This window comes from Solanum dulcamara, chromosome 12 (assembly GCF_947179165.1).
Source record: "Solanum dulcamara chromosome 12, daSolDulc1.2, whole genome shotgun sequence".
Taxonomy (NCBI): domain Eukaryota; kingdom Viridiplantae; phylum Streptophyta; class Magnoliopsida; order Solanales; family Solanaceae; genus Solanum; species Solanum dulcamara.
The window spans coordinates 65,822,922-65,847,346 of record NC_077248.1 but is presented as its reverse complement, the minus strand read 5'-3'; the positions used below and the strand labels follow the sequence as shown (position 1 = coordinate 65,847,346).

At 32.1% G+C, this 24,425-nt stretch overlaps 3 protein-coding genes across 3 annotated transcripts; 1 reads left to right on the top strand and 2 right to left on the bottom strand.

Moving 5' to 3' along the window:
- The first annotated feature begins 2,376 nt into the window (after positions 1-2,376).
- On the top strand, positions 2,377-3,318 carry LOC129876133 (protein LIGHT-DEPENDENT SHORT HYPOCOTYLS 10-like). The gene has a single exon (XM_055951469.1). The coding sequence runs from the start codon at positions 2,466-2,468 to the stop codon at positions 3,075-3,077; it is 612 nt and encodes a 203-aa protein (XP_055807444.1). The 5' UTR covers positions 2,377-2,465; the 3' UTR covers positions 3,078-3,318.
- Positions 3,319-10,324: 7,006 nt separating this feature from the next.
- On the bottom strand, positions 10,325-15,400 carry LOC129876132 (uroporphyrinogen decarboxylase 1, chloroplastic). The gene is made up of 6 exons (XM_055951468.1): positions 15,291-15,400; positions 14,892-15,037; positions 12,194-12,576; positions 11,787-12,071; positions 11,078-11,313; positions 10,325-10,662 (listed from the first exon to the last, which is right to left on the bottom strand). Exons 1-6 carry the CDS (start codon positions 15,314-15,316, stop codon positions 10,497-10,499), a joined length of 1,242 nt encoding a protein of 413 aa, XP_055807443.1. The 5' UTR covers positions 15,317-15,400; the 3' UTR covers positions 10,325-10,496.
- Positions 15,401-20,455: 5,055 nt separating this feature from the next.
- On the bottom strand, positions 20,456-22,569 carry LOC129877523 (peptide-N4-(N-acetyl-beta-glucosaminyl)asparagine amidase A-like). Its single transcript, XM_055953037.1, has one exon. The coding sequence runs from the start codon at positions 22,459-22,461 to the stop codon at positions 20,689-20,691; it is 1,773 nt and encodes a 590-aa protein (XP_055809012.1). The 5' UTR covers positions 22,462-22,569; the 3' UTR covers positions 20,456-20,688.
- Between the last annotated feature and the right edge of the window lie 1,856 nt (positions 22,570-24,425).

Genomic DNA, 24,425 nt, shown 5'->3' with positions numbered 1-24,425 from the left:
GTATTTATTTATTTGTATTTATTTGTTATCTATTCGTTATTTGTTTGTTGTTTTTCTCATAAAGCTTTTAATTTTCTATTCTTATCTAACATTTTTTATGCATTTATGCTTTTACTGAGCCGAGGGTCTTCAGGAAACAGCCGTCCTACCTTGGTAGGAGTAAGGTCTGCGTACATTCTACCCTCCCCAGACCCCATGTTGTGGGATTTCACTGGGTTGTTGTTGTATGATGACTGATTTTTAAAAATAGTGTCGAAAAGTGGTTAGTGAATATCTCGTCAAGAATTATTTGAATTTCAATTTTTTTTTCAACAAAGAAAGTGACTTTCTTAGATAATAACTATTAGTTGAGTGACCATATGAGAAATCAACTCCTAATTTTCAAGATTATAAATAATTTCACTTTTATAAAGAGTTATCTATAAATACTTTTTAACTGGTCTAATAAACTCCAATGAGATTCTCTTATTATATAAGAGAGAGTTTGAAGTATCGACGTGCTTGCTTCAGCAAGGACATTTTTAATTATTTTTTTTTGAATTTTTTTTTGTTCTACTTTAATTTAATTAGTGTACAATTTTTCTAAAATTATGAGACCCACTTTAACAATGATCTTCAGTTTTAAATTTTTATCCTTTAGTTAGAGATTTATTGTTTTGAATATCAATGATATATATATATATATATATATATATATTTTGTTTAATATCGTTTTACACTTAATGAGATAATTTAATATCGTTTAATTAATACTACTTACAAAATAAATTTGTGAATAAATATTGGATTCATACACAACACGGAATTTTCGCAACTAGTTCTTATAGAATTCCTAATTACTCCTTTTTTTTCTTTTTGATTATATTTAACTTGTTTCACCCTTTTACCCTTAATGGAGGGCAAATTTACAGGAAACCAATAATAATAATAATAATAATAATAATAATAATAATAATAATAATAATTTAAAAGAAAATAATCAAATAAAAAACTAAAATAGAAGCAGCCATCACTATTTTCATACACCTTTCATGGTTGTCACTTTCGTAAATACTAGAAAATGATGATTTTCCTGGCGTAACAAACTCTTCACTTGTCTGATTAAAAAAGTTTGGAGCGGAGCTAAAGTGTCGGTTACAAATTTAATTAAATCTAATAATTGATTTAAATTTTATATTTATCGTAAAAATTTCAAAAATTCATGAAATATGTACATATTATTAATATAAAATTTAATAACTCAAAGATATTAAAATTTAAAATCTTCAAATCTTAATTTTATTTCGATAAAAAAATCTTATTATTGTAGGTGATACTTTTAATTTATGTTACTAATGAGATTTTTTTGGGGATCTTAATTTTTACTTTTCAACTTCTAAATATAACTAAGACAACTAATAAGTTGGACTTTTCCTAAAAAATTCACCTTATTCTTGTATTGAGATAAGTTTACACCTATCCTCTTTTCTTTTCTATCATGCAACTACTTGTATATTTGATTATTTTCATAACTCACTAGCTATTACATGGGTGAATTCAGAATTTTAAATTTTTACTTTTTCAATTTCAAAAAATATACTTAGTAAATTTTGAATAAATAATTTATACATTTTTAGTAAAATTTTATATAAAATTTTGATCAAAATTATTGAATTATATTGAACATGTAGCTTTCTCTCTAGCTCCGTCTATGACCTCATATGATCTACGTATTAATATCAAACAAATATTGAATTTAACTTTTCTATATATTAATAGTGTAAATAATTTTACTAAATAAATACAAATAATAGATTTTACACCTACTAAATCAAATACTAGTTATTGTAGATTTTATATTTAAATTCATAAATTTCAAATTCTAATTTATCTTCGCTCATGAGCGCTAGCCTTTCTAGCTCATGAGCTCGTCAAACTTTGAGAAGAAAAATAATTTTCTTCTTCTTTTTATTTAATCATTTGATGTTCAAAATCTGATTCAATCAATTCAAATTCATATCACGTAAAACCTATTTAAAAGGGGAAAAAAACTCTTGATTTCTAGATCTATTTTTGAGATCCAAACTCTATATTTATGATTAATCATCGGAGAATCTCATTTATTTCACCATATTCGGTTGACGTCTATAGCTAGTTACCATAGGGTTAATTTAAAGTGCTTGATTTTACTAATATTCCTGATAATGATTGCATTTATGATGCTAGCACAATTATCTTTAAAAAAATAAGGAAATTTTTTCAAAAAGCCATACTTATTGCTAATGGTACAATTAAAGAAAAAAACAATATAGTGAAAGAAGAAAAGATGAACTAAAGCACTTTCATTTTGGACCCCATATCATGTCTCCTCAGTGCCCCCATGATTAATTTGATTTATTTCCATTTTTTCTCCCACTATACACACATTTCTTCTTCTTTCTTCTCTTCTTCTATTACATTTTCATATCTAGTGTTTATACGAAACTATGATGTCAAGTGAAAAAATAAGAGAAGTAGGAGAAGGATCATCATCAATTGGTGGTGTTATTACTATAACACCACCCCCTAATAACCATCATCGTCAGTCGTCGTTATCATCATCATTACCATCAACGCCACAATTAAGTCGATACGAGTCGCAGAAACGTCGTGATTGGAATACTTTCGGTCAGTACCTGAAAAATCAACGACCACCCGTATCGTTACCTCAGTGCAACTACAACCATGTGTTAGATTTCCTTCGATACCTGGACCAATTTGGAAAGACTAAAGTTCACTTACACGGTTGTCTATTTTTCGGGCAACCCGAACCTCCCGGCCCGTGCACGTGTCCACTAAGACAAGCATGGGGAAGCTTAGATGCCCTAATTGGAAGACTTAGGGCAGCTTATGAAGAAAATGGCGGTTTGCAAGAAACTAACCCTTTTGCAAGTGGTGCTATACGTGTTTATTTAAGAGAAGTGAGAGATTCACAAGCTAAAGCAAGAGGAATTCCATATAAAAAGAAGAAAAAGAAAAAGAGGCCAAATTTGCAAATTAAGGCTAGTAACAACAATGAAGGTGCTACTTCTTCAAGTTTTCAACTACAATCTACTTGATTATCCATCTCATCGAGATCATCGATATAAAAAAGGGTAAAAATTTTAAACTTTTAATTTTAATTAATAAGAGTATTTGCTTTGTTATGTATTTAATTAATATAGTGCTATACATATAAAATACTTTTGAATTAAGGTATTTTAATTTTTATATGATGCTTGGATTATTGGAAATATTGTTGTTAGTAGATATTATGGATTATTATATCGGGAAAATATTCATTTAATGAGCTTGACATGGGTCTTTGTCTGTATGTTTTAGATTTTCGTTTGGCTAGCTCTTCTTTCATGGTTCGTATTCGTACTGAAAATTGTTAGGCTGAATCGGACTTTGTCGGTAAACCTAGCTAAAACTAGAGTTTGAAAACCCTAGCTAAAACTAGAATTTGAAAACCCTAAAGTACATAGCTTCTTCTTAGTTTTGAGTGAAAAAATGGCTAATTACTCAAAAAATATATATTAAAGATAAGAGAAAAATTAGATTTTTATTACTCCATGAATAACTTTTGGGCACTACCAGTTTTTTGTTTATGATAATTCTCTTTCTAGAAATGTATAGTACAATATTAGATTATTATTATTATTATTTTTTTTTGGGGGGGGGGGGGGGGGGCGTTCTTGTTGTTGAATTTTAAAATCCTTGTGTTTTTTGCTTTTATAAAATCTTGTCTTATTGGAGATTCTGCCATTAATTGGTGCCCATTAAGCGTAATTTAGAAGATTAAATTAAGGTCACATAGAATTCTGTATATATAAAATAAAAATAGAGTATGATATATTTTAGGTATGAGGAAGTTGTATTTTGGTATAATATGTAAGTATGTAACAATTGAAATATGAGCTTTAGCGTAACTGGTAAAATTGATGTCATGTGATCAAGATGTCACAAGTTTGAGCCGTGAAAATAATCTTTTGCAGAAATGTAGGGTCAAACTGCGTACAATAAGCCTTTGTGGTCCAACCCTTCTTTAGACCCCGCACATAATCAAAGCTTAGTGCACCGAATTATACATTGTAAGTATGTAAGAACATAACATGAATTCCTTTTGGAGATGTTCAAAAACAAGAAACAATCCATTAATTTTTGTGTACTCCCAAGTTTATTTTTTGTTTATTCTAGAAGAGTTCATTGTTCTTTTTATACAATATTATGGAATTTTTTTATACCGTCAATGTATAGATGCTTTCCTATTTATTTGGATTCATAAAAGTAGTGTAAGACTTGTTGGATAGTCCTCCAACCTCATCTTTACGCTATTAGATAGAATGCATCTTTATTTACTTAATTATATCTCAAAAGAAATTACATACCCTATCCATGAGACTAACTATATGAATACATTCTTTGGGTGCACAATTTCAATAATATCATATTTATTTTGACTTAATTATTGTTGAGTGTGGGAGCTAACAAAGTCGTCTCACATTAGTTATTGAAAAATTAGGAAACTATATATAAGATATGTATGATACCTTTTGAAGAAAATCGTACGTACATGAGACCTCAAAGATATTAACAATATCACACAATATTAAAAGTATCACAACATGATAGTGTAAGAGAATTAAAAATCTCTTATTTCATTGAAATTTACTTTTGCTTCTTTTTTCAGGATAATGATAGCTCATAAAAATATACTAGTTGTATTATGCAAAGAATTTTAGGAATTTTGAAAAGATTTGCTTGATTGCTGGTAGAATTTTTGGTACAATTTATATGTTTACCTGATGCATTAACTATTCTATGATCGTCTTATCTAAAAAAAATTAATAAAGAGAGAAAGAAAATATTGATTTATTATTTGCAACATGCCCCTCACGTGTGACCTGAAAGTAGACTTGAATACAATATTATTTTCTGTTCGGAGGGATTGAGGAAAAATGGGTGCATTATAGAGCTAAGGTAATTAAAGAAAAATCAGAGTTTTTGTGCCCATCAGAATGACATGGACGACACTCGACTGGACCAACATTAACGGTGAAAAATGAAAGAAAAACTTTCTCTATTGCGTCATTATTCAAAATCAGAGTCAAATCGATCTAATTCTTTCTCCCAAATCATAATATGATCGACTCATCTAAAAGTTTAAACATGAAGATAGAGAAGAAACAATACATTTATTTATTTTATATTTGCAACACATATTATCCACCCTCCATTTTTTCTTGTTACCACCCAATATCCCCCCCCCCCCCCTCTCTATATATGTGTGTGATTAAATTCAAATTCACATAGAGAAATCCCATATGAGGAGAGTAATACGCTCTCTCTGACAAAAACGACTAAGCTCGGACGCAAAACCTTTAATTAAGATGAAAGAACCCACCCTCCATGGAATATTATATCATGTCCTAAATAACTAGCTAATGAACGATGGTATTTTTTTTCTTCATACCTTAATGATATTTGAAAGCTATAGACACATTTGATGTGATTAACATTAAGTTGAAACATTTTTTGTAGTTATCTAGGGGCTATTCCATAAAGAAATTTCTTTATTAAGCAAAATTCATATAGGGTAAGAACTAGTACCATAAACCTCTAGCTATGAATAGAAAAAAAGAAAATTCAAACTCATTCTATACATGTATATACCATATATTGTGTCCCTTTCTCTATTGAATAGACATATTGTGGTTATTCTTGATTTGAAAGATCATAAGAATAAATATGGTTGTGTTTTACTTTTCCTTTATTTCTTTTTTAATTAGAGAATCATTAATTTACCAAAAAGAATAAAAAAGATAAAGACCTATAATCTTTTATTGAATCAATATAAATTTAACTAAAAAGTAGGATATGATGAAAGAAAAAGATTTAGAGCCGTTTGGATTGGCTTTTAAGTTGGTCAAATCTATTTTAAGTCAGTTTTTGACTTCTGAAAGTGTTTGACAAATGTAAAATAAGTTAAAAACGACTTAAAATTAGTTAAAAACCAAAAGTAAGCATCCCCTACTTCTTATTTTTTGACTTAAAAGTCATTCAAGTTTGACTTTTTATTTTTAACTTAAAAACTGTTTTTTTAAGCCAATCCAAATGGGCCCTTATAAAAGATGATACTCTTTCCATCTCAAAATATTTGTCATATTTTGTTTCTAGAGAGTTCATTTAATTTGACAAATTTTAGAGCTAAATTAGATAAGATTAGTTTAACATTTTAAAATTAAAACTTAGGTTTCGAAAGCTAAAAAAATAATAATCTATAAGTAGCAATTTTTTAAATATTAATATGATGAAAAAATACATGTTAAAATGTTGATTAAAGTTTATATTGTTTGACTCTAAAAAAATAAATATTAAAGTAATTTGGGATAGAAGGAGTATTAATTAGTTGGGAATACTCCTTACTCATATTAGTATAAGTAAATTTAAATAGAGAAAAACATATTGAGGAACATGAAGTGAATCTCATTTTGTCTTTGATTAATATTTATACCATTTATTCTAGATTACCAATCAATATTATTGAACATTGTAATTACCTTTTAAGTGATTTGATTGTGTAAATAACTTTTATACGTATTTTTAATGCATAGAATATAAATCGATCAAAGTTAATACTTTATGTGATCTAAAGTCTAGGCATGCATCCTAGGTTAATTAATATTCTCATGGAAGTAACTATATATGGTCAATTAATTGATTAATTCTTAAATAAACAATAAGATCATTTACAAATTTTCTTAGATAAACCTAGAATAAAGTGAAAAGGGAAGAGCAATAATACCAAATAAACATATTGAGAAAAAAAAGGAACTTTGCCTTCTAAAATATCAAAAAAAAAAAAAAAAGAAGCAAGAGACACCATATCTAGAGAATATTTTTGAAAAATTATAAGATGCCCTATTGGTTTTTCCAACTTTACAAAATCTTTCAACTTTTCATTGATAGGGACATTGACCTTAATTGTAATTAGTCTCCATTATACTAATTACTAATCCTATTTTAAGGTAATTTTTTTTAGTTTAATTCTTAAATAAACTTTATTCTAAGTGAGAAATAGTAAGAATGATTAGTGATTTCTCCAAACATACAAAATGGCCATGTCTTCCCACAAACATGAAACTCGAGTTGATTTCGTAGATGGTAACTCAATTTTTATTTTATTATATCAAAGTTAGTATTAAATAATTTAATGACTTTAGTATTACAACAACAACAACAATAACCCAGTGAAATCTCACAACATGGGGTCTGGGGAGGGTAGAATGTACGCAGACCTTACTCCTACCAAGGTAGGACGTCTGTTTCCTGGAAAACCTCGGCTCAGTAGAAGCATAAACGCATAAAAAAAAATGTTAGATAAGAATAGGAAATTAAAAGCGATATGAGAAAAACAACAAACAAATAACGAATAGATAACAAATAAATATAAATAAATAAATACAAATAACAAATAAATAAATAATGAAAGCATCACAGATAAAATAAAGTAATCAAAGCATAGAAAGTAATAAATAATAACAGGAATAACCATGACTTTAGTATTATAAAGTGAAAATTGAATGGTAAACTCAATTTTTATTTTATTATACAAATATATTTTTTTACAAAATTGTAAGATCATGTACATAGGCAACACACGCTTAGTGTCGAAGGGACAAGAAAATTGGTAACCTGATGACAGTCAAGAAATTCTAATTTTATATTATTATATTATATCCTATTAATGAATAATATAAAGAAAGAACATGATATATTAGCTCTATTTTAATTTTCATGATGAATATGTGTAGTAAATATGAATTTTCATTGTATCATATGTTCATGGAGATCCTAATTATTGTCATCATTTTTTCAGCTTTTTGAAGAGATTTACCAAACCTTAGTCACCCTTTTTGTCTTGTTCTACATCATACTATGTTTCCTTAAATTCTAATTAAACCTAAAATAAACAACATACCTTTAACTTTTTCAAAAGCTTGTCTAAGTTTACTCAGAATTACAAGGTGCTTTCTTTTTTATATGTATAGAACGTTAAATCTCTTTCTAATGATATCGTTTGTTCACTCATTTTCTTAATTTATTTATAGTAAAATATTATTAAAAAAAACATGTAATACTTGTAACATAATAGTAAAAGTCAGTTACGATAAAAATTTGATTCTTCTAAAAGATGATTGATATAGAGAAATTAGCGTTGTTTCAATAAGATTGACGATCTAAAGCCAAATTTTATACAAAGGCCTTAATTTTTTCCTTTTAGCTAACATATATAAATTGAAAAACAAGTAAGATTTGAAGAGAGTAGGATATACATAGACGATGTAAGAATGTAAAAAAAGATAAATTTTTAATGAAAAATATAATATAAAACTAGAATAATAAAATTTGGGTCAAGAATTTGAGAAATTGATATAATAATATTTAATAGTATTGCACTGAATTTGATAAGTTGATATTATGATACTGAAATAATGTTGACTTATTTTTGTGCTTGAAATTGGAAGAAGATGCCAAAAAAGCATATTTGATTTATTTTTTTTAGATTTCCACCCGGTGTTCGTTATCAACATTGAAGTTTGACTAAATTTGGATTCACGCCGGAAAGTCCCACATTGGGAGTAAAACGCTCCCTAACAAATGTAACTCCGTACCCAGCGGGACTCGAATTCGAGACCTTTGGTTAAGAATGAAGAAGTACTTATCACTCCACCACAATCCTTGTTGGTCACATTTGATCTTCCCGTAAATAAACAATAATTGATTTTGCATAATGCATAAGCTATGAATGTTGGGAGTTTCAAAATACTCAATAATGAGTGAATAAAAATAGTGAAAGGAAAATAAAAAAAAGAAAAATATAGGAATAATAATGTGGGTTCATGTTAATCGTCAAAATTTAAATGAGAACAAAATAGGTTGCCACATAAGAAAGGATATTACAATTACTTAAAAACTATTTCATTTCTCTTTTCAAATTTAACCGTTAATGAGATTTTTTTAACAATATATATATATATATATATATATATATAAAATATCTTTAGTATTTTTGGGATCCCAATTCATTGCTTTAGTGATTTTATGGTCGAGAGACGGTCCTGTGAAAAATAACCATAACAACAATATACACAATATAGTATGAAAAAAATAAAATATATGTAATCCTTATTTTTACTTTTATAAATTTTTAATAAATCCTTGATTAAAAAAACATAATTAAACAAAATTGAAAGAAAAATAACGATCAAAGTCTAGATTAATATAGAAATAGATTATCATAGAAAATGTAAATGATATATCTATATTAAATTCCTCAAGATCCAAAGTCTACCAAATCTGTCTATTAATCACCCACCCTATTTTCTTGTCATCTTATACATCAATCTTCTTCTCTTTTTTTTCATCATGGTTGATGCATGACATAATAGTGATTAGTACACAAATAGAAAAAGGTAATGAGAGGAAGCACTACATTTGAGGGGTCATTTTTTTCTCTTTTATGTTTGGTCAAACATATGTAATTAAAGGATTTTGCTGAGTCATTGCAATGTGGCATGCTGGAGTTTGGACCAGAATTTGTTTTAGGGGTAGGGGTGAGGGGTGTCATCTTGGTCTCAAAAGAATTTAAAGATGAGAATGGGTCATTTGGGGAGGATCTATGTTTAAAGTTAAGAGTTTGATAATATTTAATAATTTTGATCTGTACCTTATAATCACTTTAAGAAAATTCATTCTAAATTTAGTTATTATCATGTTTTATAATTCAAAACTCATAAACTTAAATTTTTCAATCTATTCCAAAAATCACTGACTTGATATATTTTGCTAGTTTGCTTATTCACAACTTTCAAAGCCACAGGGTACTTTAGTTCTTTATTATTTAGGCAAATTATTAGTCTTACTAATTTAAATTCGCGTAATGTGATTCCGCTAAAGGTGAAATACTTTCTATCGAAAAGTTTTTCATAGATAAATAATCATAGAAAAAAAATTATTGTTAAATTTTTAGATTACACACCAGATTTTTGTTTTCCAAAGAGAACATCAAATTCTTCATATGGTCATGTCTTTGATAACTTTAATTCTAATGTGATATAGCTTATCGAACAAACTCGAAAGTTCATTTAGTAGACAACACAAATATAGTGATCGACTCCACAGCTCAAAGTGTGCACATCCCACGTTTATGCAAGGTCCATGGAAGAACCACACCCCAATAAGGCGTGATGCAGTCAGTTTATCCTGACACAAACATAGTGATTGATTCTACAGCTCAAATTTGTGACCTAGATGTCGCATAGAGACAACTTGGCTTCTGATAGAATAATTAATCATGTAACAAATTTGCTCAATATTTCCAAGAAATTAGATAAAATAAAGATGCTAGTTTATTCACAAGCATTAGTCTCCTCTACCAACTTAAAGGACCTAAGGTGAACCAGCATCTGGCCTGCATTACAAAATTGTTGTCTTCAAGCTACAACTTTATCTGCCTCAGATACATGATCCTCAACCTTGTCAAAATTGAAGCTTCTAGCAACATCAAAGAAGTGAGCAACGGCTTCTTCAGGTGTACCAACGAGTACACCGTGGCCAAGATTGAGGATGTGACCATTGGTCCCTGCACTCTTGACAACCCTGTCCAAGAAACATAGTCAGATCTTTTTCCCAGAACTCTAAGAGATGTTGAATGCCCCGCGAGGCCCTTTCATTTCTAAATGAAGCCTTACAGACTAACTATCTAAAACCGACCCCCTCCCTCCAATTTTCGTATTTTTCATGGTTTCATCATATACAGAAAAAGATGAACTTTTAGACGTCATGCCCTCTAATAATCATTAAACCACAGACACTATTGGCGTCAAGATGAAGTGACACATGCACAAGACATAACATAACATGCCTTTTTTACATCTTCCAACTACTACCTTAACATATCTATAAATAAACCCAAATATTTAACTGGACAAGGGTAGAGGAGCGAAGCCAATATTTAAGTTCCTAATTTGTTAGCAGTGACTATAGCTTAAGGTTCAGTTATGCAACAACGAACCTTTTAATCTCATCTGTCAATGCAGGAAGAGGACAAAACAAGGTAGCGGGATCCACATTCCCCTGTATACCAATATCCGTTCCTAGTCGCTTCCTTCCATCTGCCATATCCACTGTCCAGTCAAGTCCAATTACATCAACTCCAGTTGTTTTCATCCGTTCAAGAAGTCCACCATTTCCATTAATGTAGAGCACAAGAGGTGTTTGTGGGCACTTTCTTTTAATTATACTAACTATCTGCATTCAAAAATCTGAGAGGTGTTCAAAAAGGAAATAGAATGAGAGAAAGTTCACGTAATGACTAATAAAGGAATGATATTTCAACACAACCGACTATTAAAGCACCCAAAGAATCCCTCCTCTATTCCAAACATCATTCACGATATTGTAACACTTATGACCGTAATCTATGAACCTGATTTCCATGCCTAATCCACCACATGCTATAAGGACTCATCAGATATCAGATGCAACATTACTCTTCCTAAAATCACATAACTTTTAACTGAATATCAAGACATGCCTTGAAAGCATTGTTGAACAACTCAGACCTTCAGGGATGCTTCAATGTTGCACAGTTAGAAATCCAGTAAACTTTCACTATTGACCTCCCTATCCAGTCTATGCCCCCAAAAAAATGTGATAAGAAGGTTTTTGGGCAGAAGGACAATGGATAGTTTCCGGACTAACAAAAAAATAATCTAGCTTACCTCATCAATATAAGGCTTAGACCAGCTGTCCCACATATGAGGTGGGAGTTGTCCACCCCATGAATCAAATATCTGGATGCAATGAGCTCCAGACTCCACTTGATACACAATATACTCAGCAATTGCTTTTGATAAATGAGATAACAGAGCTCTCAAAACATGTGGAGCAGTATGGCACATGTCCTTAATTTTCGTATACGTGCGAGTTGTACCTCCTTCAACTATGTAGGTAGCAATTGTCCAAGGAGCTCCAACAAAACCCAAAATTGCAGCTTGCTCTCCAACCTGACATTTTGTGGGAGGGGAAAAAATCCTTAGCTTTTGATACTTTGTTCCATTTAACTTTACATTAAGAGATCATAGTAAGAATCCTATCAGCACAAATAGCATGGAAATAACCAAGATACCTCCTTTCGCAAAATCCCAAGTGAGTCTCCCACAAATTGTAGTTTCTCCAAGTCAATGGAGTGCAATGATTTCAATCCCTCTTCAGAACGAATAGGAGACTGTATGACTGGGCCTCTTACCTCTTCAATGTCAAATTGGACACCAAATGCAGGTAGGGGGGTAAGAATGTCCGAAAAGATAATTACTCCGTCTGGATGAAAAGCTTCCCAGGGCTGCAAAGAAATTTCCACAATGAGATCAGTTGTCTCTGATCTCTCTCTGAAGGATGGATGTTTCTCTGCAAGCTTTCTGTAAACAGCCATATACCTTCCTGCTTGACGCATCATCCATGCAGGCGGGCGACTCACCCGTTCTCTTCTTGCAGCCTTCACCAAAAGTGGATCTGGAAGACATACATTTGCAAGCACAAAGTTGAGTTCCCCATATAGAATCTGAAAGATGAATTGAAGTGACACAGAAACCTGATAGCTTGACCTAACCCCCAACTTCCCTCTCCGGCGCAAAGGGACAAAAGAGCTTATAGGCACATAAACACCATACACTCTTACAATGAGAGAGCTTTTGCATTATTAGGGTAGCTATTATGCAGTTTTTGGATATGGCAAGACCAAGTAAACCAATAGCAACATGGTTCCACTACATATAGTTAACACCTTTATCTGGACTAGAGCACCCTTTTTAAGTTTATCAGTTTATCTCAGTATTTGCTTATTATGGAAGAGATGGGGTAATTGAAATTCTGAAGACACATTCGTTAAGACTACAGTGTAAACAAATTTTTTAATCTAATATTCTACCAGAGACACAATCATAAGCGACAATGCAGAGGGTTATACCATTGTCTTCTCAAAGGGTCTGCATATATAGTAGCTATTCAATAAGAAGGTACTAATATGAAATAATCAGTACACATGCCATAGTGATCAAGATATAATTATAAGGTACTCTATTTTTTACACCAAGTTCTAAGAGTGATAAAAGTATTTGAGAAAATGTAATGCTGCACAGCAATGACAACCAGTGTAGTCAAAGGCACACTTTAAGCGCGCTTAAGCACTGAAGCGAGGCTCAAAACGTGTTGAATGCTTTGCCTCGCTTTATGTGCACTTCAGTGTCTTCATCAAGGTTATAAGGCAAACTTGTCCTTGCCAATGAGCCTCTTCTGAAGAAGTGACACTAAACAATTGATATTTCACTTTATCATAAATTTTTTTCAATTTCTTTGGTCATATATTTGTCATTCATGTTTATAATTATTAGTCTTGGACTAAACATATATATTTGTATTTTTTTGTCCCTTTGCACCTTTTTTCATTAAAGCCCATGCTTTATTTGCGCTTAAAGCCCCAACAGACCTTAGAGCTTTTTTGAGCTTTTCGCCTTTGATAACACTGATGACAACAACAACATACACAGTGTAATCTGCAAGTGGGTCTGGGATGGTAAATCTTACACTATAAGAATCAATACCAACACAAACCCCAGCTGTAAGCACAAAGAAACATAAGATGAGAAAACTATCCATAAGTTCCATTCTGACTCATCACCAAAAAAGTTGCAGCTTGCTCTTAACTACAATTTTAGGAAAACTGAACAAAGTGATCCATCTTCTGACAAATTCTATAGCTTCTCTTCTTTTTCACTGACACCCTAATTAAGCACTATGATCCATCTTCATAGACGCATCTGCCTGTACTACTACTACCACTCTCTCGCTCTCTCTCTCTCTCTCTCTCTCTCACTGCATGTGATTTCTATGCTAATAATGTGTAGCAATGGATGCGACTCGAGCTTGAGGATGTTTGATTCAGCATAAAGCTCTTTCTTCCTTTCCATCATCAAACACGATACACAATGCCATCCACCTTAAAGTCCATTTGCTAAGACGTAAGATCCTGATTTACTCGATAGCAAACCAGAACCACGTTACCAGGTTTAAGGATCTAAGCAAAATCAATACCAAACGGTCAACAGCTGTTACTCCCTCCATCCTATTTTACATGACTGAACTACTATTACATAGTCAAACAGGATTGTCCTTCACTGTGTTTTTTCAAATTTACAATAATACCTTGATCTACTTCCTAAGTATTTAAACTTCACCAAAAAATTACAGAATCAAGCCTGAATGCACACAGAAAATTAGGTACTTCGATACTTGTCCACCTATCAAGTCATTTATTTAGGGACAGAGGGAACACTCCTTACTACTCCCTCCGTCCCATATTAGATGGGCATCTTACTAAAAATATTTGTCTCATATTACTTGATCACTCACTAAATCAAGATAGTATTAATTAATTTTTTTCTATTTTAGCCCTATAATTAATGGCCTTTTGAATGTAAACAATTCCCAATACAAGCTATTTCTATGCTTTATGTATATTGCATTGATATAAATAAAGGGCAAAATGGTAAAGTCTCTCAATGTATTAATGATTTCTTAATCACCGTGTAAAGTTGAAAGTGTCCATCCATATAATATGGGAAGGAAGGAGTATAACAACAAAAACAACACCTTAGTACGAAACAAGTTGGAGTCGGTTATATGAATCATCACTTCTTCATTTTAGCTCATTTCATATCATCATCATACGAAAAACTAAAAGAGATAAATCAAGTTACTATAAGCAACAAAAATATTTGAACAATGTGAAAAAAATTTAACCATATATATATAGAAGCAAATATTTATACCTGAGGAAGAAGAAGAAGAGGCACAAATATTGAGCTTTGCTGGTTTAGCTGAAACCCCTTTTGACCCATTTGATAGAAACCCTAATTCCACAAACAAGCTCGACGATTTCCAACCAAATCCAAAATTGCAATAACTACTACACCCACTGCAAAAAAAAAATGCATTAAGTCAAAAAATATGTACAGAAAAAGAATTGCCAAAATAATCAAGTGGGAAAGTAAAAACGGGAAGAATTGTGTGTAGAAAAAAGCTCAATTCTTGTTGTTAATGGAGAAAACCCCAGAAAATGCATAAAGTCAAAATTATGTACAGAAAAAAAATTGGAGAAAAATTGACATGTAATAGAGAAATGTGAATGTGAAAAAGGGAAGAGTTGTGTGAAGGAAAAAAGCTCAAACCTTGTTGTTAATGGAGAAAAAGCCATAGCTATTAAGAGAGAATTCTTTGAGGGGAGAAAGTAGAGAAATGTGTGTTTTCCCCCTCTGCTCTCCTTATCTTTTTTCCCCCTTATTGGTTAACCTTTATATAAACTGGCTAACTGCCAAAAAAGGGAGCAAAAAAAGAAAATAAATGGCTATAAGTGCAATGGTGAACATCTTGTTTACATGGTGAGGTATCGTTTTCCGTCGTTAAAGAGAAATTTTTGATAATCGGGTTTGAATTCATAATTTTAGTGTGGAAAAGCATTTTTTATGATCCCTTTTTTATCACTGAATACAAGAAGGACGTTGGAGTAACCGATAAAGTTATTGTTATATGATCAGGAGGTCACGGGTTCAAACCTTGAAATCAGCTTCTGACAGAAATTCTTAGGATCTATGGAAAAGTTACTTGGTTCGTCCGAACTTCCACTTAGTTCCGCCCCTATCTATTATAGATGTTAAATTCCTCTTGACTAATTTATATATTTACTTTTTCATATTTTGAAATGAACTTAGTGAAAATTTTGTTTCTGTCAATGATCATACATTAGCAATTTAATCACTTCTATTAGGTGTACATGTTGTCAGCAATGAACCTACCAACTTACGTGATAGATCAGTTGCATAAAATTTTTGCCTAGTTCTTTTAGAATAACTGGTGCGAACTGAATCGCCTCTAAACCATTCACAAGAAGTCAAGCACGTGAGTTGCAAGACCTTCAAGGTTTATTCTCAAAGATGGAAGTAGTTAAGCACATCTCGGGACAGTTCAAAGGGTTCTACATTATGTTGGTGAAGTTGGAGGGTGAAGCAAGGAAGGAGGACACAATCCCTCCAAGTGACGACCATCACTTGCACTAGCAAAGGTCCAACAAACCGTCAGGTCAAGCATCACTAAGTGGTTTTGAAAACAACCACTGCCTCGAGGTGACGGAGGAACTCACTAACTGCCAGAAGACTGACGGACCATCAGATGGGGCGTCAGAAAGTGACTAGGAAATTCGTCACTGTTTCAGTGTGGCGGTGGGTCTGACGAGGCGTCAGAGGTGTGATGGACCGTCGCACCAAATGTCACAGGTCATGACGATCAGAAATGGCTATTTTTGTAATACTTTATGGGTCACTTATTGGCCATTTGTGTAATAACTAGTTAAACACTATAAATAGCTAGCCTTGTCTTCACTTTTATGTAGATTGTTTTGACTATTGATGAACAATACTCCTTGTGTGAGTTTGAGAGCTTTGGTTAAGCTTTGTGTCTATCTATCTATCTATCTATCTATCTATCTATCTATCTATCTTTACTTTGTTGTCTTTCAATTTCACATTTATTCTTGTTTTCCTAGATTGAACCCGTATCAATAACACAATTGGTGCTAAGAATAAACATTAGGTGACCTGGGAGAAGATGTGTTATCCTAAGGATGAAGGAGGTGTTGAGTTTAGATCCTTACAAGATGTATCTAAGAATTTATTTGCTAAACTTTAGTAGAATTTCAACACTCAAACTTCTTCTATTTGAGGCACCTTCATATGAAATAAGTACTGTAAGAAGCTGCATCCAATCATGGCTTTAGTATATTGAGATTCTCATATATGGAGAAAAATAACAACAGTTAGAAAAGTAGAGCATAACATATTATAGTAGGTAGCATCAGAAATTCTTTAGCTTCTACCATGATAATTGGATTCCGTTTGAATACCATATCCATCAAGTCCATAAAGGTACAACATTTGTTAGTCCAAAAGACATAACCACAAATTTATAGTGACCATATTGAGTCCTAGGCTATCTTTGGAATGTCACATTCTCTGACTTCTAAGTGATGATAATCGAATCTGAGGTCTATTTTAGAAAAGAAGCTAGCATCCTGAAGTTGGTAGAACAAGTCATCAATCCTAGGGATGAGATACGTATTCTTGATTGTGATCGTGTTCAGCTGACGTTAATTGATGCACATTCTGAGAGAACTATCATTTTTATGCGTGAAGAGAATTGGAGCACCCCATGGAGAAATGTTGGGTCTGATGAAATCTTTATCGAGAAGGTCCATTAACTGATCTTTCAACTCCTTAAGCTCAGTTGGAGCCATTATGTAAGGAGAAATGGATATAGACTGGTATCTGAAAGAAAGTATATTCCAAAGTCAATTTCTCTTTCAAGAGGAATTCCTAGAAGATCTTCGGAAAACACTTATAGAAATTCATGCACTACTAAAACTAACTAAAGGGTTGGAGTTTCAGAATTGGAATCTTTAATCCGAACTAGATGATAGATGCAATCCTTAAAAATCATCTTTCTGGTTGACGTGTATGAAACACAACTTTCATTTAACGGAAGTGAAAATTTTTATTTGAAAATTTATTTTTTAATTTTTAATTATAAAAAAATTCTTATAGGGGTATATATGACCCTTCTAGCAAAGTTCACGGGTATATTTGATCTTTCTCACACATGAATTATTTTTTTAACTTCTTTGATTTAATGACTAATTTGAATTTTAAACATCTCCCTTACAGATCTATTTGCTTATCATTATTTACATTTTTTATTCTTATTTTATTTTTTTTCTTTCATTCTTTAGTGTGAAAATATGAGAAAGAAAAAAATTTTGATCGGTAAAGGAGGAAAAAGTAAAAAAAAAAATAAAATAATTTTTTTGCGGCTATATTATAATTTAATTTTTTGTATCTGTAAAAAAAAATTGGGGCATCTATGATAAATTTTACAATTTTTTTTGTATCTGTAAAAAAAATATTGGGGCATCTATGATAAACTTTACAAGAAAATGAGCGAAAAGTAAATTTGACCATCAAAATAATTAATTCAAACTAGCCGTTGAATCAAATAAGTCAAAAACAATATGTGTGAGAAGGATCAAATATACCTATATGGATTATTTTTTAAAATAAAAAAATTTAAAAATAAATCAAAAATATATTTTTTTTCACTTCCGCTAGACAAAAAAGGTATATTTGAGCCATTTGTATAATACTGAAGATATATATGAGTCACTTTTATAACGAAAAATATATCTACTCAAAATGATACAATTCAAGGTATATCAAATCATTTTTTCTATTTTAAATTATAGTTATAAATTAGTGTTCAATTTTGACATCCGTTTTTAGAAAAATTTAGACGTGTGAAGTTTATGCATTTTAATTTGGAGCTTTGTCGATCCTACAAGATTATTTACTAATGGCATGAATATATGAGTAGATCAAAAGTATAACAAATGATAAAAGTGATTGATTTCCAATAGTTCAAGGGCATATGTGGACTTTTTTTAGTTAAAATATTATTAATTTCACAAATAGAAATAATATCGAATAAGCTAAGATAAATAAAATATATTTTATATTAATCAAGACAAAAATTGGTTTTAAAAAAATAGAGAAAGAAAAATTATGGTAGAGTAGTAAATATTCCTCGATCCTTAATTAAAAGTCTCAAATTTAATCTTTGGATACAGCGTCGCCTTGGTGTCCTTAGTTTTTCCTAGTTACAAATTAGATCATTCAAACATAAAACATAACTAGTCCTAAATTCAAATAAAAGTGGGGGATTGTGATAAGTTGACAACCAACATTGAGATAATCTAACTATAATGAATCATCTAATAGTAAATTCGAATTTTAACAGAGCTGAATAGACATCAGTAGATTCAGATAGTCGGCCTTAACTAAATTGAGATTGAGTCATGATCAAAGTGCAATGACATATAATAACAACAGAAGTAATCACAGTATACAACAACAAAAACATATCCATTGTAGTCTCATAAAGTGAGGTTTAGAGAGGGTAGATTGCAGGCCGACTTTATTCCTACCTCAAAGGTAGACAGGTTGTTTCCAATATAACACCGGCTCAAGAAAAGAAAACAGGCTAGAAAAAAAAGAGATGAAAGTACAAGAAACAACAGATAATAATAAAAACAACAGATAGTAACAGAACAATACTACAATAAAATAATATAACGAAGTACAAGAAACAACATGCAATAACAGAAATCGAAGGACATAAGTAATCAGAATATCAAGTAACGAAATCCCGGTACTACTTTCAAACTCTATGAATTTAGACTATGAGCCCGTTTGGATTGGCTTTAAGTTGGTCAAAACCAACTTGAAGCCCCTTTTCAGCTTTTGGACGTGTTTGCCTAATGTTAACTTTAAGCCAGAAAGTTCTTAAAGTCAGTCAAAAATGAAAAGTTAGGATTCCTAACTTTTTTTTTCTAAGTGCTTAAAGTCATTTTCTTTGACCATGGAAATTACTTTTATATCCCTTATATTTTAACTAAATTCCCAAACTACCCTTTTTATTCTTTTAACCCTAAAATTCACATAATTTTCCTCATTTAAGCACTTTTATCCAAACACTCAACTGCTTATTTATAAAAATAACTTTCAGCACTTTAAAGTTCTAAAAGCACTTCATACATAAAAGTTATTTTTTTAAGCCCATCCAAACGGGCTCTATATCTGAATCAAAGTTGATCCAGGATAAATAAAACTGATCTTTCACTTTGGAACATAGGATTGCAGATCAATAAGATCATACTTGCTCCCATAGATCAAGATTTATCAAGTTCATAAGACAATACCTTAGAATATCATTTCGAGCTAACAATAACAAGAAGAACATACCTAGTATAGTCTCACAAGTAGGGTCTGGGGAGGGTACTAGAGTGTTAGCAAACCTTATCTCTACCTTGACAGGAATATATCATCGAGCTAAAGAGAAGATAAAGTTCCAAAATATAGCTTTTATTGCTTCTTCAGCCAGAAACATTTCGCGTTTGAGATAATAGGAAGAGAAGCATAGTATACTTTCTCAAATACCAAACTTCTAACGCAACTATGCTGGAAATGACCAAGTCATTGAAAGCTGAACAAAGTTCTTCTCATGAACATGTAGCTATATTAGAAAGAAACGTCTACGAAGTTGCACTTTATACAAATCTCCCCCCTCCCCCCTACCAAAACCAATAGAGTGGCAGTAAAGAATGAAACAGGAGGAAAGAGAAGCCATCAAGAAAGAATGGATCTAACAAGTTCTCGAGGATGGTAGGCCAGTAAACTTTGACAAAGATACGGAATTTCCTCGTGTTTGAAGAAAGACACACAACAAAAGATAATTAGGCGAAGTGAAATTTCAGAGACAATTTATTTAGCAAAACAGCATATATTAACAAAGTTACAAAGTTAACAAGTCCAAGAATACAAAAGGCACTGCAGTGGTGCATTTGCATCATAATATGAAGACCACGACACAGTTGCCTACTTCGACCACATAGAGTAGCTCCAGCAGCAAATGAGTGAAAGACAGTGGAATTCGGAAATGTCAATATGAAATTGCAAAAAAGACCCTTCAACCAGGAAGAGATCGCCTTTTGCCAATCCTCAAAGGCCAATTAGACCAGGTACAATCGCTGCAGCTATTGCTTACCTTATCATAAAGTATCGTGTAATTTGAGCTGCTTATGTTCCTGGAGTAGCAACATGAATCTTTGTTATATTTATATACTTGTCGGGTACTCCCAAGTCCTTTGACTACTAACTGGCCTTTTACAAGCATATAGCCCTGCGCTTTTTGCAAATTTTTAACAGAGCTGACTGAGGATCCATACTCGGAAGTCTTTACCCTCTTGTCCTCTAATCCCAATGTCAAGTTTGATATTGAGGCATAGCTTTGGTTTCCTTGATCTACATTTTCTGAATACCACTGGAACAGATACGTTTTGAAGGACTCAAGCGAGTGAACAGAAGAAGATAGCGTCGTGGAATAAACAGTATCATTGAATTCGATTATCTGATCCACTATTTGCAAGTTCCCTTCATTTCCCATTACCATATAGTTGCTATAACTTAAACTTTGAGATGACTTAGTAGTGATTGTTCCATAAGGCGACTTTACCATTCCAGTCAATGTGATGGACCGACTAGCATTCGTGATAAAGGATCCATCAAAACCTGTAAAATTGGTCAGCACCGATAAAGAAAGGGGCGAGCAACTGTATTTCAACAACTTCCCTTTCGTTTTCATACTTCTTCCGTCCAACCAAAGATGCAAATTTGCATCAACATACCACACGTTCAGAGCATCCGCGACTCTGAATGAAATCTTATGACTACTTCCATCTAAAATCTTTCCTAACAACGGGGTAATTTCAATGTCATAAGAAGGAAGATCGAACGAGCCAATTCCACTAATCGGTCTCCAAAAAAGGGGATTAGCACCCCCGGTATATATAACAGTAAAAGGCCAAACTACACCAACTACCATTTCATCTAAACTAACAACCACCTCCCTAAAAGCTCCATTCCCCGCGATAGTAAGATTATTCGAGCTTACATACTCATTAGGTGGATTTGCATACCAAGACTCATCATTCTCATGAAATGAAACATAAACTTCCAATACTGCCCTATACACATTTTGGGGAATCTTGAAATCTTTTGACTGTACATCTGTTGAATTTTCAATCTCAAACCACAACCCATCATTCAACTGCAGATTTCTTGAAATGGGGATAATCAAATCAGCCCCAGAATCAAAATCACCCATTTTCACTTCAGCAGGATAAAAATGAACAAAAATTTTCACATGGTACACACCAGTATATGTACTATCAACAATATTCCCTAAATAAACAGAAAAGATTTGATTTTTCATAAGCAAAGAAGAATACCTAGTAATGTCCTTCTTGACAGTCCAAAATATCCCATTTTTAGTTGGTTCAGCAGTGCAACTTCTAAAAATCTCAACCCCACTAACCCAAACACCAAAAATTCTATCAAACTGCCTACCTTTACAAGTTGCTCTCCATTCCAGCACAATCTTGGAAAAATTCTGAGATGGGCAATTTAAAGGGGGTGTGTAATTTGCAAGAATTGGGGGTTTTCCATAAGTGAACCCAAAATCATGTTCAAGAATCAGGTGTGAACAAGGTTTGGTTTTGGGTAGTTTTATAGGTTTTGTGACTTCAAAAAAAGCTGTGGGAGTGGCATTATTGGGTAAAGATTCTTGCTGAGTGAGGAATTGGGGTCTATAAAGAGGAGAAGAAGAAGTACTGTGGAGGGTAGCTGTGGAAAATAAGGGTAGCAAGAAATAAACTAAGTAAATGGAAGAGGAGGCAGCCATTGATGATGAGCTTTGAGCATCATCAGCTGGCTAATATACTGTAGATATAGAGTGAAGAAAAAATTATTATGACAATGAAGTTTTCTGATGTGCTTTGTCTAATACGGACTAGCTTCTTAGCTTGAGGGGGCTATAATTTGAAATAATTATTTTATTTTGAAGGTGGGATAAAATAATATCAAATTTGATGGAATAAAGTGAAATAATAAGGCTTGCACGCAAATTATTTTCAAGAGAAAAAGTTTTAAATATTTTGGGTCTGTAATTTTAAATAGTTAGAGATTATTAACGATGATGTCACACATTGTATTGGAATAATAAAGATGAAACGAAGGCTTGCCCTTTAAGTTTTGTGTAATAAGAAAGTACCACCTAAATTTATAAGTAAGTTTTACAGAGTGGTGGTTAGATCTTTTTTGTTGTATGTGGTGGAATCTTAGCCAATCAAGAACTCACATTTTCAAAAGATGCATGTTGAGAAGATAAGGATGTTGAGATGGGTGTGTAGACATTTGAGGAGTGACAAAGTTAGGAATGAATTTATCCGGAAGAAGGTGGGAGTAATCTCTGTGGAGGACAAGATAGATCGAGATATTTTGGACATGTGAAAAGGAGGTGCGCCGACACCTTAGCAAGGGGGTACAGAAGGCTAGTTGTAGGGAGTACACGAAGGCGTATAGCTAGGTCGAAAAAGTATTGGTGAAAGGTTGTTAGCTAGGATATGACACAACTTTATATTATCGAGGACATGACTCTAGATAGAAATGAGTGAAGGTCGTGTATTAAGCTAGAAGGTTAGTAGGGAAGAGTGTTGTCTTGCCTTGCGAAGGTTGGTGCGTAGTACTAGTTATATCCTAGTAGTTCTTGCCATCTGTTGTTTATTATGTTTTGATTCTCAATTATTTTAATTTGTTGTTGTTACTGTCCTTCTTGTAGATTCGTTTTTCTTATTAAATGTTATGCTTTTTTCCTTGTTTTCTTCTTCTTATTGTACTTGAGTTTGATGCATTTGAGCTGAGGGTCTTTCGAAAACAGTCTCTCTATCTCTTTAGGATAGTGGTAAAGTTTGCGTACACTTTACCCTCTCTAGATTCACCTAGTAGAATTTCACTGTCTATCTTATTGGTGTTGTATATCTCATCTAATGCCGCATATCAGACTATCAAAAAAATTACTATTCCTTATCCTTGGACCAATACACTAGAGGCCATTTGGTAGCTAATAAAGAAGTGACTTATTTATATATTAATTTCTATATAAGTTATTCAACGTTGGTAGCTGGTTAGAAAATACGTTATTCATGTGTAAAGTTAATATAACGTTTGAGTTGTAATTTAAAAATTCGCACAATTAATACACGTATAAATTATGAGAAAATTAGTGTATTATCATATGCGAAACAGAAGATACAATAATTAGTACCCGCATACTAATAATTACATAACTAATAATATTGACATAACTACTATTTGCATAATTCTGACCAGCTATCATAGGACCCCTAAGAGTACATGTAGACCAATCTCGTAACGATAGAAGTTTATTTAACCATAATTATTAATAAAGAGTAAATTTGAACTATTTTATAGAGTTTAATGTCATGACCCGCCACTTGATCATGAAGACGGGGGAAAGATCTAGAGTCTTGGAGAGGTTAATAGAAGGCTCTAGAATGTCCAATAGAATTCTTGAAGAAGGTAGAAGAACCTAGAGTCTTAGAGAGGTTAGTGGAAGACTCTAGATTCTTGTAGAAACTTGTAGAGAAGTCTTGAAAGACTTGAAATTCTCTAGAGTGTGTGGAGAGTTCTAGAGTAAGGACTTCTTTGTAAATACGGAAGGACTTGTATAGTAAATTTTATTTACACTTAGACCCCTTAGGAGTAGTATAAATAGAGGGGGCATTCATTTGTAGAAGATCGTCAAGCAATCAAGCATTCTTCCAAAGCAATATAAAAGCCTTCTTC